The 21892-nt window shown below is 45.3% G+C and overlaps 1 protein-coding gene across 2 annotated transcripts; it reads right to left on the reverse strand.

Moving 5' to 3' along the window:
• Positions 1 to 943: 943 nt before the first annotated feature.
• Positions 944 to 15244, reverse strand: LOC142001756 (chitotriosidase-1-like). 2 transcript variants are annotated; one of them, XM_074977295.1, is made up of 11 exons: positions 15085 to 15244; positions 13431 to 13460; positions 12389 to 12590; positions 11643 to 11699; positions 9671 to 9836; positions 8918 to 9042; positions 8664 to 8787; positions 6843 to 7025; positions 6475 to 6591; positions 3439 to 3571; positions 944 to 1637 (listed from the first exon to the last, which is right to left on the reverse strand). In XM_074977295.1, the coding sequence occupies exons 1-11, from the start codon at positions 15107 to 15109 to the stop codon at positions 1315 to 1317; spliced, it is 1485 nt and encodes a 494-aa protein (XP_074833396.1). In that variant the 5' UTR covers positions 15110 to 15244; the 3' UTR covers positions 944 to 1314. The 2 variants fall into 2 exon arrangements, with proteins under 2 accessions (XP_074833396.1, XP_074833395.1); XM_074977294.1 differs by having other exon boundaries at positions 944 to 1640.
• Between the last annotated feature and the right edge of the window lie 6648 nt (positions 15245 to 21892).

Raw genomic sequence — 21892 nt, forward strand, 5'->3', positions numbered from 1 at the left:
GGCAGCCAGATAAGCCAATGGGAGGAAAGAGAGCAGGAGACCTTGGACACGTGCATTTCTGTGGGTTTCTTGCCCTTCTTGAAGGTGTAGAGCAAAGACATGTTAAATAGTGTTGCTGTATTGGAAAGCCTTGATTAATTTCCAAGCCTCATTGTTTATCATTACATACAAGTTCCCACAGCAGAGAAGTTTGCTCTAAAGGGGCTCAGGCCCTGACAAGCCTACTTCGTTTTTTTTCACTTCTGCCATTATGACTACTTCAACACGGAGAAGGTGTTACCAGAAACTGACTGACTTTGATTGATGCTCAGCACCCATCACTTTCTCTGTGCTGCTGAGGTTCCAACAGCGAAATGGGGATCATGTTTCACAGAGCAGTGAGAATGTTTTAATATCTTTGTTCATCTATCCATAGCACCTTCTGTCCCAGGCTCTCCAGTGATGGAGAAATGGTCATTCCAGATCTGACCACGGGTCTAGCTCAGTGTTGCATCTCCTGCAATGGCCAGTGCCTGCTCTTCAGAGGAAGGCATGAGAAACCTTGCAGTGAGGTTATAATCTGTCCTGGGCGAGGGCATGGTGGAAAGTTTTTTTTTTTTTTCCCTTAATTCTCCATTCAAGGAAATCTGGTGCATTGAAGCCGGAAGGTTTATATTCCTTCCAACAGTTCTGTTTGGTTTTTATTATGAGCTGCAACGAAATCACATCTGTCCATAGGATAACTCTGTTTGCTTTGAATGATGTTTGGGTCAGGAATGGATTTACTCCATGGATGAATTATCACCAGAGTGGTGGAGACCAAATTGCCAAATAATTCAGAGGGTGCCATGCCCTGCTAGTGCGACCTTCATAGAGTGCATGTAAGGCCTTAAACTTTGTCACTTAGGTCCCTTCATCACCCCTGCCCTGTTTTCCAGTAGACCAAAAGCACCAGCTATTGAATTTAGAAATGAATGCTTTATTTTCTTGGCACAGGCAAACATGAAATAAGGGCCCAGGATGAAGCCAGGATCCAAAAAAGCACAAACATTAAGAAATCAACACAGGCCAGTGTAATAGCCCATCAGCCCTGCTTGTCAGTAGCCAATATTTTGCTTCTGCATACACTCCTCCCTATCCTGAACCTACATTGCTGCCACAGTTGCCCCTCCAAATAACCCAGCAAGGACACAGAAGAAGGATGCTGGGTACACTTGCAAGGTTAGATCACCTTCTAAACTTTGATTTGATTGCAGAGGAAGTTAAATACTCTGAGCAGATCTGAACCAATCTCCTCTTTAATTCCCCATGAGGGTGCTTTGAGACTCTCGGCTTTTATGGCCAGTTGCAACATTTGCATAAGTAGTCGAAAATCAACCCTTCTGGGCAGGACATGCGGAAGGTGTGCCTGTTGGCACAGATGTAGAACATGACTTGGTCTCCAGGGACAGCGTAGATCCCGTTGGCCTTATGGCGACAAAACTTGCTGTTAGTGGCATTGGTGGTTGTAGCAGGGATAGGCGGTAGCGTTGTGAAGCTGAGGGTTGAGGTTGGAACAGGTGGTGGTGATGTTGTAGGGCTGGTGAGGTTTTCTGCAACAGGTGTCGTTTGAACCAGTGTTGCAGTGGCATTAGCAGAAGGACCATCATTCTCGGCATCTGCTGGTAGGAAAGAAAAAGAGACACATTTTGTGGTCAGTCCCTTGGAGATCTTAGGCAGTGTGGGTGTAATTTAAATGATCGCTGTCTTCATAGGCAACAATGGGGTCTGCACTGTGAAATATAAACCAGCAACTATATCTGGGTGCCAACAGCTACATCAGTCGCTCTAGAGGGCAGGTTAAACCAATAATAGGATGATCTTTTGGTACACAGCTGTTGTAGTGGACTCAGCATAAAGGCTATAAGGAATTTAGCTGAATCTACTAGCATAGAAAGTGATGTTAAGCTACTCTTTGGGGTGACAAATGTGGACTACTTTATGTTGCAAACGAAACTGACTTATTTGGATACTTTATTTTGACTTGTAAAACTTAAGAGCTGTGTCTACACGAGCTCCAACTTTGAAAGCAGCGTGGTAAGTAGGGTGTCAGGAGATTACTAATGAAGTTCTGCGGTGCATACGCAGCACTCCATTAAGCTAATTCTCCCACACAGCAACTTTGAAGCGGCAAACTTCGAAGTGCCAGCTTGCGTGTAGCCACAGGTACTTCGAGGTGCTCGAGCTACTTCGAAGTCCCTTTACATCTCAAAATTTTGAGGAGTAAACAGACTTCAAAGTAGCCCGGGCACTTTGAAGTACCTGCAGGTGTCGCGGCTACACACAAGCCGGCACTTTGAAGTTTTACCCTTCAAAGTTGCCGTGGAAGAGAATCAGCTTGATGAAGTGCACTTCATTGATAATCTCCCAACATTATACTTACCATGCTCCCTTCGAAGTTGGGAGCTCGTGTAGACACAGCCAATGTAACTTAATGCTGAAGCCTAAATACATGATGGTTGGATAGTTCATTGATAGCCCTCTAAAGTCTCCTAGGATCTTGCTCTGAGGAGCTTGCCCACGATAAGGTCAAGCGAAATGGGATAAGCTAGGACAAATGTTATAATGATGCAGTGTGGCTATGTATTTTAGGCATGTACAAACCACAGTAGTATTTCTGGTTGATTTTTTACTTAAGGTGCCTAAACAGGACATGATGATGAAGTTTGTTGGGAGCATTGTATGAGAAATGAGTTTTCAGGAGGGATGTAAATGTGTGAAGCTGTGATCCAGCAAAGCAGAGAGAACAGGGCACATGGGGAACAACATGAAGACAGACCAGTGGGAGAAATGGGTAAATAATGCTGTTACAAGGGGCATGGCTTTGCCCTTAATCCGATTTGGGCTAGATGGGTACAAAGTTATTATGCTGCAGGCTGGGGGGACTCTGATGTGAGTTCACTGTTTCAAATTTCCCACTCTGCTTTTGGCAGGTTTGATGGCTCACCTCATGAACATTAGAGGCAGCTCTTCCAATTCTGTATATTTCCCTTGTTACATGACTTTCCCCCCTTGTTACTCACAACGTCTTGGGCCTCTCTGAGCAACTTCAGGAGGTGGCCTAATGCAAAGCTTTTAGATGACTTTCTACAGAGTGTCTGTCTTAAATCCCAGACTCCCCACTTTAAACTGGGACCTGGGATGATGATGCAGTTCCAGACTTCGCATTCTAAAGCAAAAGCCACCAGTGGACATGGGTATTTTAAAAGGAAAACAGTGTATTACATAAATGGCTTTGTACTTGGGAGTTTCCTGGGATATCCAGAGGATGTTCAGAGAAGCTGAAGGCTGTGGTGTACATTTCCAGTTCATCCTCTTTCTCAAAAAAGCCCAACCTCTTGTCCAATAATAAAACAAAACACAGGTGTCAAGAGGATACTGCATTATCTGCATGGGGCAGTCTAGTAACTCAAGCTTTACCGCATTTCAGTTGTTGGTTCAGAGCTTGCAGAAGAGGGTACTTCCCTTGGCTGCAGAACAAGTCACTGAAATCATCCAGATCAATGGCCCAGACCATGGCTCCTCCCAGACCTTCCTTCTTCAAATACTCAACCTGGGAGAGGAAAAATTTCAAACTGTGGCACTGGGTACTGGCGGGCGATAGAATTTACATCTCCCCTCTGCGAGAACTCCAGCAATTGTTACTGCTCTAGAGACCCTCTTGGAAAAAGTGCAAAACAACCCTCCATGAGATAGCAATGTGGAGGGAGAAGTAGCGGGTGCATACTAAAAGCTTGGCCACCCTTGAAGCAATGAATCTCCATGTAGACAGCAATACCTTTTGGGTTTGGTGTGCTCCTACTGGGATATTTACAGCCCCATGCTGCCAAGCCCTTGAGCCCCATGCTGCCAAGCCCTTGGTCTGAAATCTCAGGTGACCCCAAGTTTCTGTTGCTAGGAGGGAGTGGACTGGAAGTCATGAAACTCCCCTGCCACAAACCATTCTCTGTCTCCTCTCTCCAGCACTAATACACAAAGAAAAGATTGTGAGGGCTGAATCAGAGGACTGGAAGGGATCTTGAGAGATCCTCAAATCTAGTCCTCTGCACTCACGGCAGGACATCTAAGCCATCCTAAGAGATGTTAGTTTAAACAGCTCTCAGAAATCTCCAGTGATGGAGATTCCACAACCTCCCTGTACAATTTATTCCTGTGATTAATCACCCTGACAGTTACGAAGTTTTTGCTAATGTCCAACCTAAACCTCCCTTGCTGCAATTTAACCCCATTGTTTCTCGTCCTACTCTGAGGTTAAGAATAATTTTCTCCCTTCTTGTAACAACCTTTTAGGTACTTAAAAGCTGTTATCATGTCACCTCTCTGTCTTCTCTTTTCCAGACTAAACAAACCCAGTTCTTTCAGTCTTTCCCTATAGGTCATGTTCTCTAGACCTTTCATCAATTTAGTTGCTCTTCTCTGGACCTTCTCCAATTTCTTCACATCTTTCCTGAAATGTGGTGCCCAGAACTGCACACAAGACTTCAATTGAGGGCTAATCAGTGTAGAGTAGAGCAGAAGAATTACCTCTTGTTTCTTATCTACAATACCCTTGTTAATGCATCCCAGAATGCTTGCTTTTTTGTGTGTCACTCCAGATCCCTTTCCACAGTACTCCTTAGGCTGTCATTTCCCATTTTATATGTGTGAAACTGTTTGTTCCCCCTTAGGGGTGTAGTCACACTTGGCCAAAACTTCGAAATGGCCATTCAAATGTCCGTTTCGAAGATTACTAATGAAGCACTGAATTGAATATTCAGTGCCTCATTAGCATTAGGACACTTCCGGCCATGGCACTTCGAAAGCGTGCGGCTTGGCGCGGCTACATGGGGGTCCTTTTCGAAAGGACCCTGCTCCTTTCGAAATCCCCTTATTCCTCTCAGCAGAGTGGAATAAGGGGATTTCAAAAGGTGTGCGGTCCTTTTGAAAAGGACCCCCCTGTAGCTGCACTGCGCCGAGCCGTGCGCTTTCGAAAGCAGTGCTTTCGAAGTGCCACGACCGGAAGTGTCCTGATGCTAATGAGGCACTGAATATTCAATTCAGCACTTCATTAGTAATCTTTGAAATGGCCATTTTGAAGTTTTGACCAAGTGTGGCCACAACCTACGTGGAATTCTGTGCATTTGTCCGTATTGAATTTCATCTGATTTCCCTCAGACCATTTCTTCAGTTTGTGCAGATCATTTTGAATTTTAATCCTATCCTCCAAAGCATTTGCAGCCCCTCCCACAACTTTGTATTGTCCTCAAACTTTATAAGTGTTCTGTTGATGCCATTATCTAAATTGTTGATGGCTACATTGAACAGAACCAGACCTGGAACTGTTCCCTGAGGAGTGCCACTCTATGCCCTTCCAGCATGTCTGTGAACCATTGATAACTACTATCCAGGAATGGTTATCTGACCAGTTATGCACCATCTAGGTTGCATTTCCCTAGTTTGTTAATGAGAAGACCATGCAAGACTGTATCAAAGGCCTTATTAAAGTCTAGCTATACCACATCTACAGCTTTCCCCCATCTACAAGGCTTGTTATCCTGTCAAAGCTATTAGGTTGGTTTGACATGATTTGTTCTTGGCAAATTCATGCTATTACTTTTCACCTTATCTTCTAGGTGATTGCAAATTGGTTCCTTAATTATTTGCTCCTTTTATCTTTCCTGGTACAGAAGTTAAGCTCATTGTGCTGTAATTTCCCCAGTTATCCTTATTTCCCTTTTTATAGATGGGCACTATATTTGCCCTTTTCCAGTCTCCTGGAATCTCTCTCATCTTCCATGACTTTTGAAAGAAAATAGCTAATGGCTCACACATATTCTCAGTCAACTAAGTCATGGGGGACTTATTTGCTGAATTCACCTGCTGATAGGCCATATTTTACTGATTCCTCTTGTGCAACATCCCTCTTGTACAACATCAGTGAGAGTACTCTGTTTTTCACCTGCAAGGCTTTTTGAACCCACCTGATAATGTCACCAGACCCAGCTATGGCACATGGTACATTCCCTTTCCTGTGTATTACTATACACATCTGCTAGCAAGAGAGGAGCAGAAGAGACTCTCCATCCAATTCTGTCTGTTCATCCACTGCTCAGGGGATGCGTCTTGCTCTCATTTGCCAGACCATGCTTCTGCTCCTAGAATGCCACAAGCTGTCTGCTAACCTCAGCTTTTGCTGCTACTTCAATTGAGTCATTTTCTGTGCCTTGATTTCCCCATCTGTAAAATGGGGATAACACCAGCCCTCCCAGAACGTAGGCAGGAGGCAGCTTAACTTTGGTGAAGTGCAGTGAAATCCTTAGATGCCTGGTGCTAGGGAAGTACAAAACATTTTCTGCTAATATGCTCCATAAGGCAAAGTGAAGCCCATCTCTCTGGGCTACAGGAAGATTCCAATGTGTCCCTCCCCACCCTAATTTCCACAATACATGGTGAGCAGAATGCATAGAAATGGCTTACTTTGGTTTTAATGCTCTGTGTGTCATCAAACCCCACCCACTCCTTTTCCTTGAAAGAATAAGGGACCTTTTGATCCTCAAGCCTTTTGGTGGTGGCACCTTTCTGGAAAGTACAGATCTAAAAAAAGGAAAAAAAAAACAAACCAGAAATGGTGAGCCAGGCAGAGCCCCTCCAGCTTGGCTGCCTCTCTGAATTAATGCAGAGCAGGAGAATGTTGATTCTCCTTGGAAACCTTTACTTTCTGGACTGGAGGCTATGAATATTAGCAGGTTTCAGAACAGAAGGCCCAAAGGGGCTGTTTGGAGGTGTCATATTTAAATCACAGTATAGACAGGAGCTGCTTTCAGAAAAAGCAAAATCCTCCCTACCTCATAATAGGCCCAAAATCCTGCCTCTCGCGTGAAGGGGCCGAGTGTCGCAGGCCCAAAGGCAGGGGCCCCAACACCTGTCTCGGAGGAAGAGAGGGTGAAAGTCCGTCCGTAGGTGGGGATTCCCATGATGATCTTCTCTGCTGGAGCACCCTTGCTTTTCCAGTACCTCACAGCGTAGTCCTGTGAGAGGAGATAATGAGCTTTGGTTTCATTTTGCTGTGGATGCCGGAGGATGAATTTTAAGAGGCGAGGTGGGATGGGCTGGCACTTCTTTTCTGACCATCACAGCGCTCTTGCCTTGCCTTAGGAATCAAAAGAGTTTTGCCTCCAATCTGCACACGTAGGCAATGAGCTATATCAGCTTGTGCGCCACCAATATTCAGGATCATGGGCTCGGCTCCACCGATGTTTGGGCCTATCTTTTCAAAGTCATCCCATCCAGAGGATGGACTGGGGCAACTCCTCTGGGCCCCATGCTTTGTGGGAACACAAGGTCAGAAGAGTCTGGAGGGTTAGTGGGGATCTGGTGCTGGCAGCAGCCATTCCCCCTCTAACCTGTCCTCCAAACCACTGCCACTTCATGGCTCCGCCCCTGCCATTCCACTCCTCTCTCCAAGCCCCACTGCCCCCCCCTTTTTTAAGTACATCTTTTGGCCCTCCCCTGAGGTATAACAAGAGCTGGGGTTGTGGTGGAGTGGGGTGGGGTGAGGCTGGACCATTTGCTGCTGTCGGTGCTAGGTCCCCCACTAACCCATCAGTCTGTCCTGGCCCCTGCATTTCCCTGGAATATGGGCTTATGGGATGGTTGCCCCAGTCCATTGTATGGATGGGACGGCTCCACTTGGACCCATCCTGGGTGTAGCCCAAAGGCCCTGAGACCACTTCAAAAGGAGAGTGAAGTTTGCTCTATGGTTTTAGCCAAGACCCAGTTGGCTTTTAACTCATGTAATTAGAAGCTCATGGTTTTAGCCCCTTCGGTCGCAGGTTCAACCCTCCTGCCGACAACCCGGCTCCATCAGCTTTACAGGGGCATCCCTCAAAATTGTACAAACCTGGTGCCCATGCCTGCTACATTTGGCTGTAACCATACATGAAGGGTCTCCAAGCAGTAAAGCAGTTCTGCGGCATTTAGAGGGTGAATCGTTTACATGTGCAAACTCCTGGTTTACATGTGCAAAGCTTGGCAGTTTCACAAATCTGCTCTTGAAGTTTGACCCTTAAATATTAACTGTTTCATTTTCACTCCTACCTGGCATGCCTAGCATACAGAACAAGGTCAAGACTCTACCTGCCTTCTGCTTCTTGGTGAAACCAGTCCATGAGCCAGGAGACCCACTGAAAGAATTTTGTCCTTTTTTCATACAGCAAATATGAACCCTCTCCTTCCCATCTGTTTTCAATAGGGTACATGCCAGCACATTTTCCCCCTTTGCCTTCTAAAATGCACACTTCAGTCTTCAATTATGTGCCTGAGTGTGCATACAGCAATTTCAGGCTGGCCCAGTTTAGGGGAAGAACCGCAAGTGGTACCTAGAGAATGTCTCAACGATGGGAATTTGCAAGTGACATTTTTTCCCCTAAGATTGTAACCACAGGATTGAAAATTATTTGTTCCCTCTTATATTTGCAACCATACTGCAATACAGCCACTCGGTCTGTTGTCTGGGGCTTGTGATGCAAATTCTGATTCTTGCACAAGAGGGAAAGAGGCAGCAGGCAGGTTTGTGAAAAATGTTGACTAATTAGCTGTTTCCTGCAGCTGAACACTATGTATTTGTCAGGAAGGAGAGGTCAGTTACAACGTTCTTTGACACTTACAGTGTTACTGTATATGGCAGGTCCAGTGTCGTTCTTCCCTTTGTAGAGAGGACTGACATGACCTGTGGTCTTTTCCCAGGAACCATGGAAGTCGTACGTCATGAGGTTAATGAAGTCCAGGGTCCTACAAAGGGAGGATAAGGAATAAGATGGCACAGATTGCCCTTCTACAATAGAATCATTGCAAAGCATCCTGGGTAACCGCATTTGCCCCTGTGGCTTGGCTGTAAAACCACACGGCTGAATAGACTCACTTTGAGATGTTCTTGACTTCATAGGCTTCATCAATATTTGCCTTCCCAGCTGCAACAGCAGCAGTCAATAGCAGCCTCCCTTTCCCTGTCCTCTCTGCTTCCTCCTTGAATTCCTCAGCCATTTCCTAAGGGGAATAATCAAAAGGCCCAAACAATCAGTTATCCCCTTTTGCACTGTCTACCTTTTTTTTTCCATATAAGGAAATCCAAAAGGAAGAAGTGAGTGCACATGTGTCTGACAAACCCAGCACAGAATACTGAGCATGCTGGTAGCTGTGGGTCATGTCAATTAGATCAGACATTTGACTGATGAATGTACTCAGGGCCAATGGCACAGAACTTGATGGTAGATTCCTGGAAGCATCTGATCAGTATCTTTCAACATTGTAGTGTTGAATCTGCTTATCTGATGGGGAGACCTTCAGCCAGGCAGGTCAGGAAGTCCGTATTCCAGCCTTAACTACAAGCTGTCCAGACACATTCTGTGCAGGGTCTCTGAACTAGAGATGAGCCCAAATATTGGATTAAAAAATACTAGTTCAGATGGTCCAGCACTGTTGTGACTTGATCTGTCACTAGTCTGACCCTTTCAGATATAAGCTCCACTTTAGAGGATGCCTGAGCTTTGACTTCAACTCAGCCGATGGTGCAGTGTTTGCAGGTCAAATATGAAGACAAAGCACATGTCTGAAATCCTTATATAGCTGCCTTGGTAATGGAGAGAGGGGGCTGAACTCTTAAGTCTTACTGTACCTGGATCAGAGAAGTGAAACGCTGTTTATCCTCTGGTGGGCTTCCCCGGGCACCTGGATATTCCCAGTCTAGGTCCAGCCCATCGAATTCATACTTCCGTAGGAAATCAACCACAGAGAGGATGAATGTCTGCCGATTACCAGGCGTGGATACCATGTTGGAGAACCTAACATGGACACGACACATTAACTACCATGTCCATGCTGCTATTCACCTGCTGCAGATGTAGGGACTATTGAGAGGTGCTACGTTTAGAAGGTAAACTCAGCAGCACAAAGGGGTAAATACAGCTGGGAGGAAGCAGGTGCAAAGCCATTGATGACAGTAGGGTCATATTCAGCATTGGTGTAAAAACTGGTATCATCTTCTGTACTTTCTGAATGGCCAGTCAATGCCAAATTAGGCTTCATTGGGTTAGATTTTGTTCTGCTACCGCAAAAGATAGTATCACAGGGATATTTGCCATTTAAGGGCAATGGTCATCTAAATGTATTTGTTATTTATAGCCTTTTCCCCCTGGGATTTATCTCCATATTATCAGAACACCTCATACGTATATATTAAATTTAGCCCCCACTGGTCTGAAGTGGGGAAATATTTTCCTAAAATTACAAACGGAGATACTGAAGTGATTTGCCCAGCAGCTGAGCTGGAAACACAACCCATTTCTCCAGATTGCCACACCAGTGTCTTAACCAGAAGGCCATCCAGTCAGAGAGCATATGACCAAGTATTTGCACCTTATTGTCCAGGATTTCCATCACTTGTATGTCAGGAAAATGCCCACTGTATTTACCATTATAGTCTCATAAGGACAAAGAACCATTTGATTAGAAGAGTGGAAAAGCCCTCGTTCACTTTAAATTACAGCCCACATCACATCCAGAACAGGGAGACTTGCTGTCTGAAAAACCGTGTTCTGAATAGTGTTTGCTTCAGAGGAAGCTTTCAGGGAGAGCTTCAGGTTTAAAGCTTTACAAATTAATGTAAAAAAAAATCAAAATTGCTAAGCACTGGTGAGAAGAATTATTGGCCGTACAAGCCTTCACAGCTGCTAATGTTGTTGAAGAGCGGGAGAGATTTAGAAGGTTGTCAAAATGTTGTCACACAAAGCTCAGTGCCTGACACTGTAGTGGCTACGTGACAAAAAGCACATAACGAAAATCTGAGGCAATCTCCACAGTGACAAATTTCAGTCAGAAAAGGAAGTAGTAACCCATCCATTTCACTGCTGGAAAGAAAACGCCCTCGCACCTTCCTATAGATCAGGCGTGTCCAGCCCGCGGGCTGCATGCAGCCCTGGACAGCTAGTAATGTGGCCCCACAAGATCGTAAACTTTTAACATTATTTTGTGATTTATATACATTAACTATATTATATATTTTATATGCGGCCCAAGACAATTCCTCTTTACTCAGTGCGTCCCAGGCAAGCCAAAAGGTTGGACACCCATGCTATAGATAAAAGGCTAAGGTTTGCTCTTGAAGCAGCGTAAAGCTGGAGTAACTCCTTGGCTCATGGTTGTACAGAGTACTTATGTGGGCCTCTAGAGGAGTGCAGCTGACGTGGGTTGCCTTTGGAGACTGAGCTCTGAAATATAATACTAATGGTTGGGGCCCTTGTCTTGGATTGAGGAAGCCCAGAATCAGCTCCTGTTTTGTCACAGGCTTTGTGTGCCTCGGAAAAGTCACAGAGTGTGTCTCGGTTCCGCATCTGTACAACACAGCCAATAGCCCTGCCTTGCCTCATAGGGTGCTGAGGCTAAATACAGGCGTGTTATGAGGCACTCGGATACAGTGGCAATGGCAGTCATATAAGTACTTAACATAGGTAAATAGAAAGTGCAATCTCCTTCCTACATACTAGTGCTCTGACTCTCCTGGACTTCACAGGATTTTGGGAGTTTAGCTTAATTCATCCCCCTGTGCCCCCTGCTTTGCATGCAGAAAACCAGATAAACTCTGGCCTTACTTTTCAGAGCCAAAATTCCAACCACCAACGGCCAAGAGGGTCTTCAGTCCAGGATTCCTGGGTAGGAGAAAATGTGGCATTAAGAGCAGGTCAAAAAACTCAGTTTCATTGTACCGTTTGTCCTTGGACTGGCAAGCGGTTCTCTGATCTTAATAAACACAGCTGTAGTTTGGATGTTTAATCCTGGGGTGGGGAAACTTCCCATACTTCTGGAATGAAAACACCCTCACGCCTTCCTATAGAGAAACATGAGAAAGGAGAAGCTGGGACATCCCTGAAGCTGAAGAAACTATCCCATGATGATACTGAATGGTGGTTTTCCTACATCCTTCCTCCAGCTTAACTTCTGCCACAGTTCTTGATAAGTCAATTTCACTAAGACACTGTTAAAAAAACTATTCATGTAAGTCCTGTGTCTGAGTGGATCTTTCAGAGAAAAATCCTTCTCGGAGGCAAGAAGTTGGGCTTTTTAATACTTTTGGTGATGTCAACAAGAGTCTGCAAACTCCACTCTTCTTGTGGATAATGACAAGTTAAACTGTAAAGTCCTTGGGCCAGCAACTGAGTTGGTCTTGTATGCTGCTAAGCACATGATATATGAAAGGAGTTTTCTCCCTCAGTGATCCTTGAAAGAGCATTATCTTAAATCCCAGGTCTGCCTCCTCCTTCAGATAAACTCAGAGGCCCCAGTTCCTAGGGGTGAGGCCCCAGGGCAGGGAGATAAGCCCCTTTCCCCTCTGACTCACTTGCTTTTGAGTCCATTGAAAGTCTTGTAGTGCTGCTCATCGTTCCACTCCACCGTGGTGAGCTGGTGGTTGTTCATGCCAGCGAAGGCGTAGATGAGATGAGTGCACAGGTGGGGGTCAATGTTCTCTGGGAGGAAGCGCCCCTGGGCAGGTCTGTATTGGGACCAGTTGGTAAAGTAACAGACCAGTTTGCAAGCAGAGCCTGTGGAAATAGGAGGGAGGTATCAAGACGCGATGCCTAAGTCAAGGAATCGAGATTTGATGCAGCCCTTCGGTTGGCTGAGAACACGACACCTCTGAGACTCCCTCCAGTATTCATCACCTGAGTCAACATTGGCCCCATGGTGCTGCTTGTAGCGTGATGCCCCAAACCCAGAAGGGCTAGAAATTCCCGTGCAATTCCTTTCCTGTCACTGGGGAGTGGGGCTGGTCTTGCTTTGGTCCTGAAGGAATGAAAGCTTTGAAGAAAAGGTGGGTTGCACGCCTTGGTGTAGAAATGGCCACGTTAGGCCTCATTATTGCCTTGCTTTGTATTTTGTCCCTGGCTGTGGACAATGGCTCCACCATTGATAATTATAGCATGTCAGTGGTACAAGGCTCTGAACATCAAAAACACGGTGTTTATAGTATCAGAGGAGAGTCCCTTGCACCTGATTGGGGCAGGGCAAGAGTTGGCTTAGTGGGAACAACCTCCATTGCCTCTGTTCACAAAGTGAATGTGCCCCACATCATGTGGGCCACTAGTGGTTACAGGGAAAGCAGCTAAGTTACACTCCTGAAGGCTGCAGAGGGGGTTGCAGGGGTTTCGTGTAGGTGACTGACTAGAGCTTGTTAGTGGCAGCTGACCCCACTGAAGTTAATGAAATGTCCTTATGTTTTGGATAGAGCCCACAGAGACCAATTAAAGGATTAAACCACTAAACAAGGAAGGGGCTTACTGAACCCACCTAAGCACTAGACCTTATTTTGTTACCCAAAACAATTTATTTTCTACTACCCATGTCTTTTCAGGAAACAGATGATCATGGTAAAGATGACTTACTGCACTGAAGAAACAGCCAGACAGCTAAACCTACAGGAAAATAAAAACAGATGAGACGATGGTTATTTAGAAATCCCTCTGCAGGCCTGTTCAGCAGGTCTGTCTCCTGTCCAGTAGCAGTAACTATCAAAAGCTTATAGGAAAATGTCCACATTTGTGTACGAGGAAGAAGTTTAAAATCCCTTACCTAACTAATAACTCCACATATTCTCTTGGTCCCATTACAACTGAGACCTCTGTGACTACCTCCCACTGTACGTTTGCTCTGCTGGGGAAGGGCTTGTGTCTTTCCTTACTTGTTATAATGGAATCTGGGCTCCAGAGTAAAGTATTTAAGTGCTACTGCAGTACAAATAAAATCAAAGCCAGAGAGAAGCACATGCTGCAAAGTCAGCTCCAAAGACACAGGTGTTGTCGGTCTCTAGATCCCTCATATGGCTGCAAAGGTCATTGCATCTTGTAGCTGAGCAGAGCTTAGGAATGGTTCTCCTGCCACCTACCCAGGAGAACTACTGGGAAAAAGGAAATGAGCTAAGTTGTAGGGAGAGGAGATTGAGAGCCAGAAACTCCTGAGTTCTAATGCCAGCGCTAACACGCTGCCTCTACAGCCTTCAGAAAGGGCTGTGAAACCTTCCCAGCTGCAACATATAATGTTGTTCCTCTTTCCCCTTGTGCTGCTGAAATTACACATCCCGGCTTTGGTTATCCCAAGAAAGTGAACATAGTTGGATGTCAGCTGAGACAGCTGCAAATTTTCTCTAGCTCACATTTTAATAGTGAGTGTTTTGTAGGATGATATTGGCCTAAAGCAATGTCTCCCATTATCCACGTCATAGGTGCAGAATACATTATACATAGGGCTTTACCAAATTCAGGGTTCATTTTGGTCAATTTCATGGCCATAGGATTTTTTTTAAAAAAGGTAAATTTAATGATTTCAGATATTTTAAATCTGAAATTTCATGGTGTTCTAATTGTAGGGTATTCTTACCTTTACCTCTGTGCAGCTGCTAGTAACAGCATTGCTTTCTGACCTGCGTAGCTGGAGAGCTGTTGCTGCTGGCCAGCAATCCAGCTCTGAAGGCAGAGCTATCACCACCAGCAGCACAGAAGTAAGGGTGGTGTGGTGTGGTATTGTCATCTTACATCTGCGCTGCTGCCTGCAGAGCTGGGCTTTCAGTCAGCAGCTGCTGCTGGCTGGCTGCACAGCTCTGAAAGCAGCGGTACAGAACTAAGGGTGAGAGGGATATGGAATTGCCACATTCCTTCTGCACTGCTCCTGGCAGGGCGCTGCCTTCAGAGGTGAGCACCTGGCCAACATTCCACCCACAGCTCTCCAGTTTCCCAGTTCCGAAGGCAATGTAGATGTAAGGATGGCAATACTATGACCCTCCTAAATAACCCTGTGATTCCCCTGACATCTGCTTTTGGGTCAGGACCTCCAAATTTAAAAACTCAGGTCTCCCTCCTGAAATCTGCATAGTATAGGGCAAAAGCACACAACAGGCCAGATTTCACAGCCCGTGACACGTTTTGCATGGCTGTAGATTTGGTAGGGCCCTAGTTTTATACAGTCTCCCATCCAAATCCCATACTATTCAGCAGTCCTGTTCAGTAGCAGCCCCCACACATTCATCCCCAGCTGCAAACTTACCAACCCAAATGAGCACCTGCCCCATGGTGGCTGCAGATGGTCTGCTCTGGATTCTGTATGCCTGGGATGTGCCTCTGGCTGCAGACTGGTGCTCAGCATTGGCCTGAATCAGTCTTTATATCTCATCGCGCACACAGTGGTCTGCTGTGTTGAACTGAGAGGAGAGCATGTCGCTTATCTGCAGTTAAAGGATTTTGCCATTCGGAGGAATTTTATGCAATCGCCTCCCTTTTCAAGGGCGGGTTTTGCAATCGTGGTGATCACAGAATCACAAGAATTTGAGGATCTGAAATCATTTCTTGAGGCACATGTTCTATTGACTAATTCTGCTTTTAATTCCCCAGTCGAGGCTGTGGTGAAGGGCAGCCTGTAAAGAACTGCACAGTATGGTGCACAACAAAAAGAAGACTTCTTGTTGTTCTCGAAGCTACAGACTAACACAGCTACCTCTCTGATACTTGTCAACAAAAAGAAGATGGTTAGTCCAAGAACACGTGGCAATGATGCTACATAATCTTGCGTTCTGCCTACTGATACATTAATTATTGGCATACATATAAATGTGTCTCTTGTCCAGGGCACGCTTGTAATTCTAGAAGGTGAGGTGCTCTTTGTGGCTATGCCTACACTATTGGAAAGATTGACTCAGTCAGGGTCGATTTTCTGGAGTTGGATTTTGTGTGCCTGATAGAGAGGCGGGAAATGAAACTATCTAGGGTTGGCGGTCAACCCCTGTACTGTACTCCTCGATATCGCGAGCAGTAAGGGAGGTCGGCAGGAGAGTTTCTCCTGTTGACCTCCCTCTGTGAGGATGGCCAGGTAAGTCGATTGCAGATAAGTCGATTCAAGCTACGCCATTGCTGTAGCTAGAATTGCATATCTGCAATCGACTTAACTCCCTAGCGTAGACCAAGCCTGAGAGTTCCTGTGTTAAAATCAGCATTTCCCTTAGCCAACACAAAAGGCATCCTTCATGGTTAATTCTCCAAGGGAACTCACCCTTGTGTCGGATAATGATCAGTATCTCTTGGCTCCCTTGCACTTGAGTCAAACGCTCCCACAATACTGGAAGCCATAAAAAGAGTTGGCTAAAATACAGTACCTGCTGCTCCCTCACCCCTTTTTGTGGGTCAGAGGCTGCTGTTCACCCCAGAGGTGGCCGCATTTTGCTGGTGGGGTGTGCACCCTTAGTTCCGGCCCCTATGTTCCCACCTGTAAAATGACACTAGGAGTTCATCTATTTATTGTGCCTGAATCATTCCCAGATTCAACTTGCTCAGTTTACAAATGAAAAGAGACATTCACTGACTGCTGGGGTCCAAACTCACACAAGAATCTCCAAATCCACTGGATTCCTGCTGTCTGACATCACAGGGACTAAGGATTCTGCACTCGGAACTTAGCTGCCTGTTCTGTTGAATGATGCCCAAGGCAGAATCAAATCTGGATCTTCCTCCCAGAGCTGCAGCAGTTCTGTGGGCAGAGGGAGCAGACACCGGCCAGTAAGGGCAGCAGATGTGACTTTTAAGACACACAAAGGGTTGCTATGGATTCAGACAATGACCTTTTCAGTCATAGCTATTTCTGACATTAGTGGCTGTGCTGCAAGGTGGGCCTGTAAGAAAGAAAGAAAATAATAGTGGATACCAGTTTAGGGAGAAAGATTGCCGTGTCTTTGCTCAAAGGAGGGAAACCAGTTGACTTTATGTAAGGCTGGAGACCTGCTGTCTTGCTACTGGATACATCAAATAACCCTTTAGGTATGAAATAGCATCAGGAATGCATACAAATCCAGGAAAAAACCCAGCCCATGGACAACCCCTTAGTTCAGTCGGTTGCAATCACCAGTTTGCCAGTTGTCAATGTGTAGAGGTCCTCTGCTTTTTTTCTCCTACAGCAACAGTACCATCTACTGGGCGATAAGGTTAGTGATAGTGAATAAAAAATTCCACAATTTAAACACTGGCTGAAGCTATATGTGCTTAACCAGATGAGCGCAGGTCAGATACCAGGCCTGTTTTCCACTGAGTTTTCTGCCTAGTGCCCAGGCTTCTTGATGGACAAAGTGAGGCACAAAGAAGTGAATTTTCCCCCCACAAGGTCTCATCAAATGAGCAAGTGGCTAGTCTGATGAACATTTCTGAAGGGTTCTATGCTGTAACTGTTTTTGCATAGATGAGCTGGTGCGTAAAGCAATGCTTGTTTCTGTAGGCTGAATGTCTCTAGCCCAGAGCTCTTTTTGTCTGGCAACATCTGTAATCCGGCATGATTACTTATCATGGGTGTGGCCATGTTCCCACAGTTCCATAAAGTTTGTTTCCACCCACCAGTCCTGGCTCTGTTTTCTGTGCTGTTATTTAGCTGTAATTTCCCTGTCTCCTAAGAGCCCAGTAAGCAGTGGACGTATTGGTAATGACCTGGACAACATTGACCTTCTTTGGTCCGGCAAATTCTTTGGGTGCTGGACTAGAGAGCTTCAACATGTAGCTCAGTAGTTCCCAACTTTTTGATATGATGCCCCCCCTTTTGGTTTTCACTAAACCCACATGCCTCCCTGTTTTTTATTTGAAATAAATGGAACCCTTTGCACTTATCTTTATATTATTGTTCATCACCAGCTAACTTGTAATTATTTTCCCCATGCATCTGGTGAATATGGAGAAGATGGAAAAATATGCATAAAAACTTGAAGTATTATTTTTTTTCTGAACATTTCCAAATGAACAAAAAACAATGTCAGTGTACATATTTTAATCAACACTTATAATGTAGTATATTACAACAACACTTCCAATTCAAACCACTTCAAAATGAACTAAAACTTGACTAAACTGCAATAAACAGAATGAGATGTCAGCATAGCAATAGTTAATGGTTATTCGAATGACTTTTCTTTCCTAGTCATTGATTTTTGAAGATAAAAGCAGCAATGTGAAAAACAGAAATTTAAGCAAATGAAAGCAATTTATATTGATTTAATTTAATGAGAGGGATGCTGCATGATGCTCTTTATTTGGTTATGAAAAATGCTGACAAATGTTGAAATCTAACCACTCTGGTTTTTTTAAAAATTTGGAATGGATTAACAGTCCTAACAGGTGATTATGGAAGAGATAATTAAAGGGAGCTTTTACAATTGAGTATTTCAGCTGAATTTGACATTTGAATTTGTCAAGTTCCGGGCACCATGTTTCAAGATGTGGAGAAATTGGAGAAGATCCAGAGAAGAGCAACAAGGATGATTAAAGGTCTACAGAGCATGAGCTATGAGACAAGACTGAAAGAACTGGGCTTGTGTATCTTAGAAAAGAGAAGACTTAGAGGGGACATGATAGGGGTTTTCAAGTACCTCAAAGAGGGTTACAAGGAGGAGGGAGAAAAATTGTTCTCCTTCGCCTCTGAGGATAGGACAAGGAGCAGTGGGCTTAAACTGCAGCAAGGGAGGTTTAGGTTGGACATTAGGAAAAATTTCCTAACTATGAGGGTGGTTAGACTGGACGTCCCTGGTTAAAGCCCCTCAAGCGGCCAAAAAAAGTGACTCTCCATTAGTACCTCAACAATGAACAGGCTGTCTTAAAAAGCTTCTCTGTTAAAGATTCAACACCCTTCAGCTAAGCAGTTAAGCTCCCAATCAACCCCCTTTGACATGCTCAACAAATCCAACAGCAATAGCAAGGAAGGTCCAAAGATCATGGTGTCACCCTTTCATGCACACTCAGTGCAACTGTGGCTGTATCAACAGCCATCTCTGTAAAGCCGCTTGCGAAATCTGCAAAAATCAGGGCAAAGCATTTGTCTGCAGACTGGATTTTATGCAGAGTCCAGTCAACGCTTAGCTTCTGTTGGATGATACAGAAGAGTGGATGTGAGATTTTGAGTTTTCAATGTAAAATGACACACATAAAGGGCTTAGAGCTGGTGGGTGTTCTGATCATTTTGTTATGCATAGTACCAGAGAGGTATCTGTGTTAGTCTGTATCTTCGAGAACAACAAGAAGTCCTGTGGCACCTGATAGACTAACAGTTAGTCTATCAGGTGCCACAGGACTTCTTGTTGTTCTTGTTATGCATTGAGAGTCCTGGGGTGTTACTTTCACTCTGGTCTGTTGGCTGCCGGGGCTCAATGAAAACATGACACTCCCTGATTTAAGTCTTGCTGGCGAGTGAGTGACCTTGGTGTGCCTAACGTGGGCATGTGTGCACTGGGGTGACACATCTGACCAGCACGTAAGGAAGAGCATCAGAAATGCAGACCCTACCCTGAGAGCATATGGACGATTTCATTTTTTGTTTCCTGTATCTGGGTGGTGCTCCGATGTCCTCCCTTTTGCGTTGCCCATGTGTGGATGGAGCTGCCCTCTCCTGGAAAATGACACAATCCTTCCTGGTAGAGCTAAGCAGTGATCCCGTTTCTCAAAGCTTTTTCTGATCGCTCAATTAATTACCCCTATTAAATTTCAGACTAGTAGGCTAGTTAAGACAAGCCTGTTCTGGACATTCATGTAAACACATCTCATGAATTCATTTGCTAATGTAATGACCTAACACCAGTAACTGCATAGGCTTCCTTTAGGCCATCACTGGGCAAATAGCAATAACAGCCCTACCAGTGGTTACGTTCCGAGCCAAGGATCAGAGAAGGTCATAGACTTGTCACTTATCGCAACAAATCTGACATCTCCTTTTACCCAGCCATGACCTCTCGCAGAGCTCCTTCACTGATTGGCTACCATAAACATCACTTTGTCTTCATATTGCCTCTTATGTCAAGGAGTCTCAGAGCTCTTCATGGCAACTAATAACTTAAGGCTGCAGTACTGTGGTGGGGATGTATCTGCCATTCACCTGCTAAAGATGAGGAAACTGCTGCAGAATAGCAGCTCAGCTGTGGCTGCATTGTGAACAGGACCCAAGCATAATTTTTTGGGCCCAGTACAAACTTGTTTACGGGGCCTCCCTCCCCCATATATGCTGCAATTTACAGCTTAGGCTGGGTCCCAGTAATGTGTACCTCTCTCCTACCCATGTGGGAGCCCTACTCTGTGAGTTTGTAGCAAAGCCATGGATAGAATCCAGATGCTGATTGATCTGTTAGAGATGCGCTGAGCAAGCTCTCGGAGAACTGCTTGCTCCTTCTTCCAAGGGCTGCGTGACCCATTTGTCACAGGCTCCACCTCCACCGCTGAGTTCTGAACATGAGGTGCTTAAGCGCCTGTGGAAAGCTAGACCCAGTAGCCCACGGCAATCCCTTGAAAAATCAGGCCCTCCAGGCAACTATTTTTGGGCTCAGTTCAGTTTTACTGGTGCTCTCGTAAGAGCTGGGGAGATGGACTTTCCTGTAGTCAATCAAGCCGTCAGACATCCTTCGCTCTGCAATGAGACAAGGCCAATGGCATGCAGTGTAACATTACTCACTGTGTGAGTCAGACTGCTGAAAATACCATGGGCTCAGCTGCCCAAGAGGCAACTTGAGAACAGTTAAGAAGCTGTTAAGTATTCAGTCTCTTGCTTTCCTTTCACTACTGGGTGAATCATTTAGGGCTGGGCTGGGGTTAAATGGGTGGGGTAGATGAGAGAGTGTACTGGACACCTGTGTAAGGTGTGATAGGAAGGAGGAACAAGGTTGGCCCCAAGAGTGCAGAAAAAAATATCTGTGTGTCAGAAAAAAATCCCAGGATCAAGCAGAGAGTGCCAGCAAATGTTATAGCATGGGGAGTACCCATCCATGCAACACTGGGAGAAAAGAGAATGTTGATACTGCCAACCCCTGAGGCAGTATATCAGGAGCCCAAACCAGCCAGGCCCAACTGCAGACCACACAAAGAGCTCCATGCCTGCTACAAGAAGACATGACCCATCCGAATGCTTCTGTGTAAGCCAGGGGTGTGGTTCCTTATCCTCTGTAATGGCACCCTAGACCATGTACACCGAGAAAGAATGACTCCCCTCGGCAGCTTTTTAGCTTTTAGCTCAAACTGTAGCAGCTTCTGCACTGAGCACCAAAGGTCCCAGGTTCAAATCTGTCTGTGGGCAGCTACATCAGGAGCTGAGGATGGAGGTGGAGGGCTGGGGGCTGAATTCTCTTTCAGATCAATGGCGGGGAGCCCAAAGTTTAAACACGTCTGGGCTGGCTCACCCTGAAGATAAACACGCGGAGTCGCCTCAGAGCACGTTGCCTATATAAGGCAGTCAGTAGAGAGTTCTCTTTCTTTTTTATGACTGTCATATGACACAAAGTTGATTTGTTTAAAGGAGTCTATATTTAAGCCTGGCTTCCTCAGCAGTAGCCCTTTGGGACGTGGGCTGGAGCTGTTCTGCTTCACGTCCATCTCACCCTGGTGCTTAGTTCTTCTCTGCAGTTTGGTGATTCTAACTTCATAAGACACTAGTCATTTCTGCCTTCAAAGCACATACTTCTGTAGATGCCACCTGTAAGTCACCTTTTAGTGTGGCACGACTTACAGAATCCAATGCTCTTATCATGAGCTGCCTCCTGTGGTGCTACGCCTACATAGGCCAGGCATGGATTTGACCCCGTGAGTATTTTTTCAGGTGAGCGGGAAAGAAATTGTACTGAAAAATTAATGAAGTGTCTTAATCTCATCTCCCTTTCTACCCCCCACTCCGAGACACCCTTCACACTCCCATTCCTTGCCAGGACCAAACAGCTATAATTAGGCTCTGAAAGCATATCCCTGGCTTCCTCTGAAGTTGTGGAACACTTTGACTCAAGCTGGCTACGTCTACACGTGAAGCCTACATCGAAGTAGCCTATTTCGATGTGGCGACATCGAAATAGGCTATTTCG

Source organism: Carettochelys insculpta, chromosome 26 (assembly GCF_033958435.1).
Source record: "Carettochelys insculpta isolate YL-2023 chromosome 26, ASM3395843v1, whole genome shotgun sequence".
In the NCBI taxonomy this organism is placed as follows: Eukaryota; Metazoa; Chordata; order Testudines; family Carettochelyidae; genus Carettochelys; species Carettochelys insculpta.

Excerpts from the sequence above, each read along its gene's own strand:
- LOC142001756 (XM_074977294.1), bottom strand. The coding sequence starts at position 15,109 with ATGGGGCAGGTGCTCATTTGGGTTG. Across the intron at positions 9,837-11,642 it reads TGGAATTTTGGCTCTGAAAA|GTTCTCCAACATGGTATCCA; the intron begins GTAAGGCCAGAG and ends TGTCCATGTTAG. Across the intron at positions 7,026-8,663 it reads CTGCCATATACAGTAACACT|GACTACGCTGTGAGGTACTG; the intron begins GTAAGTGTCAAA and ends CTCCTCTCACAG.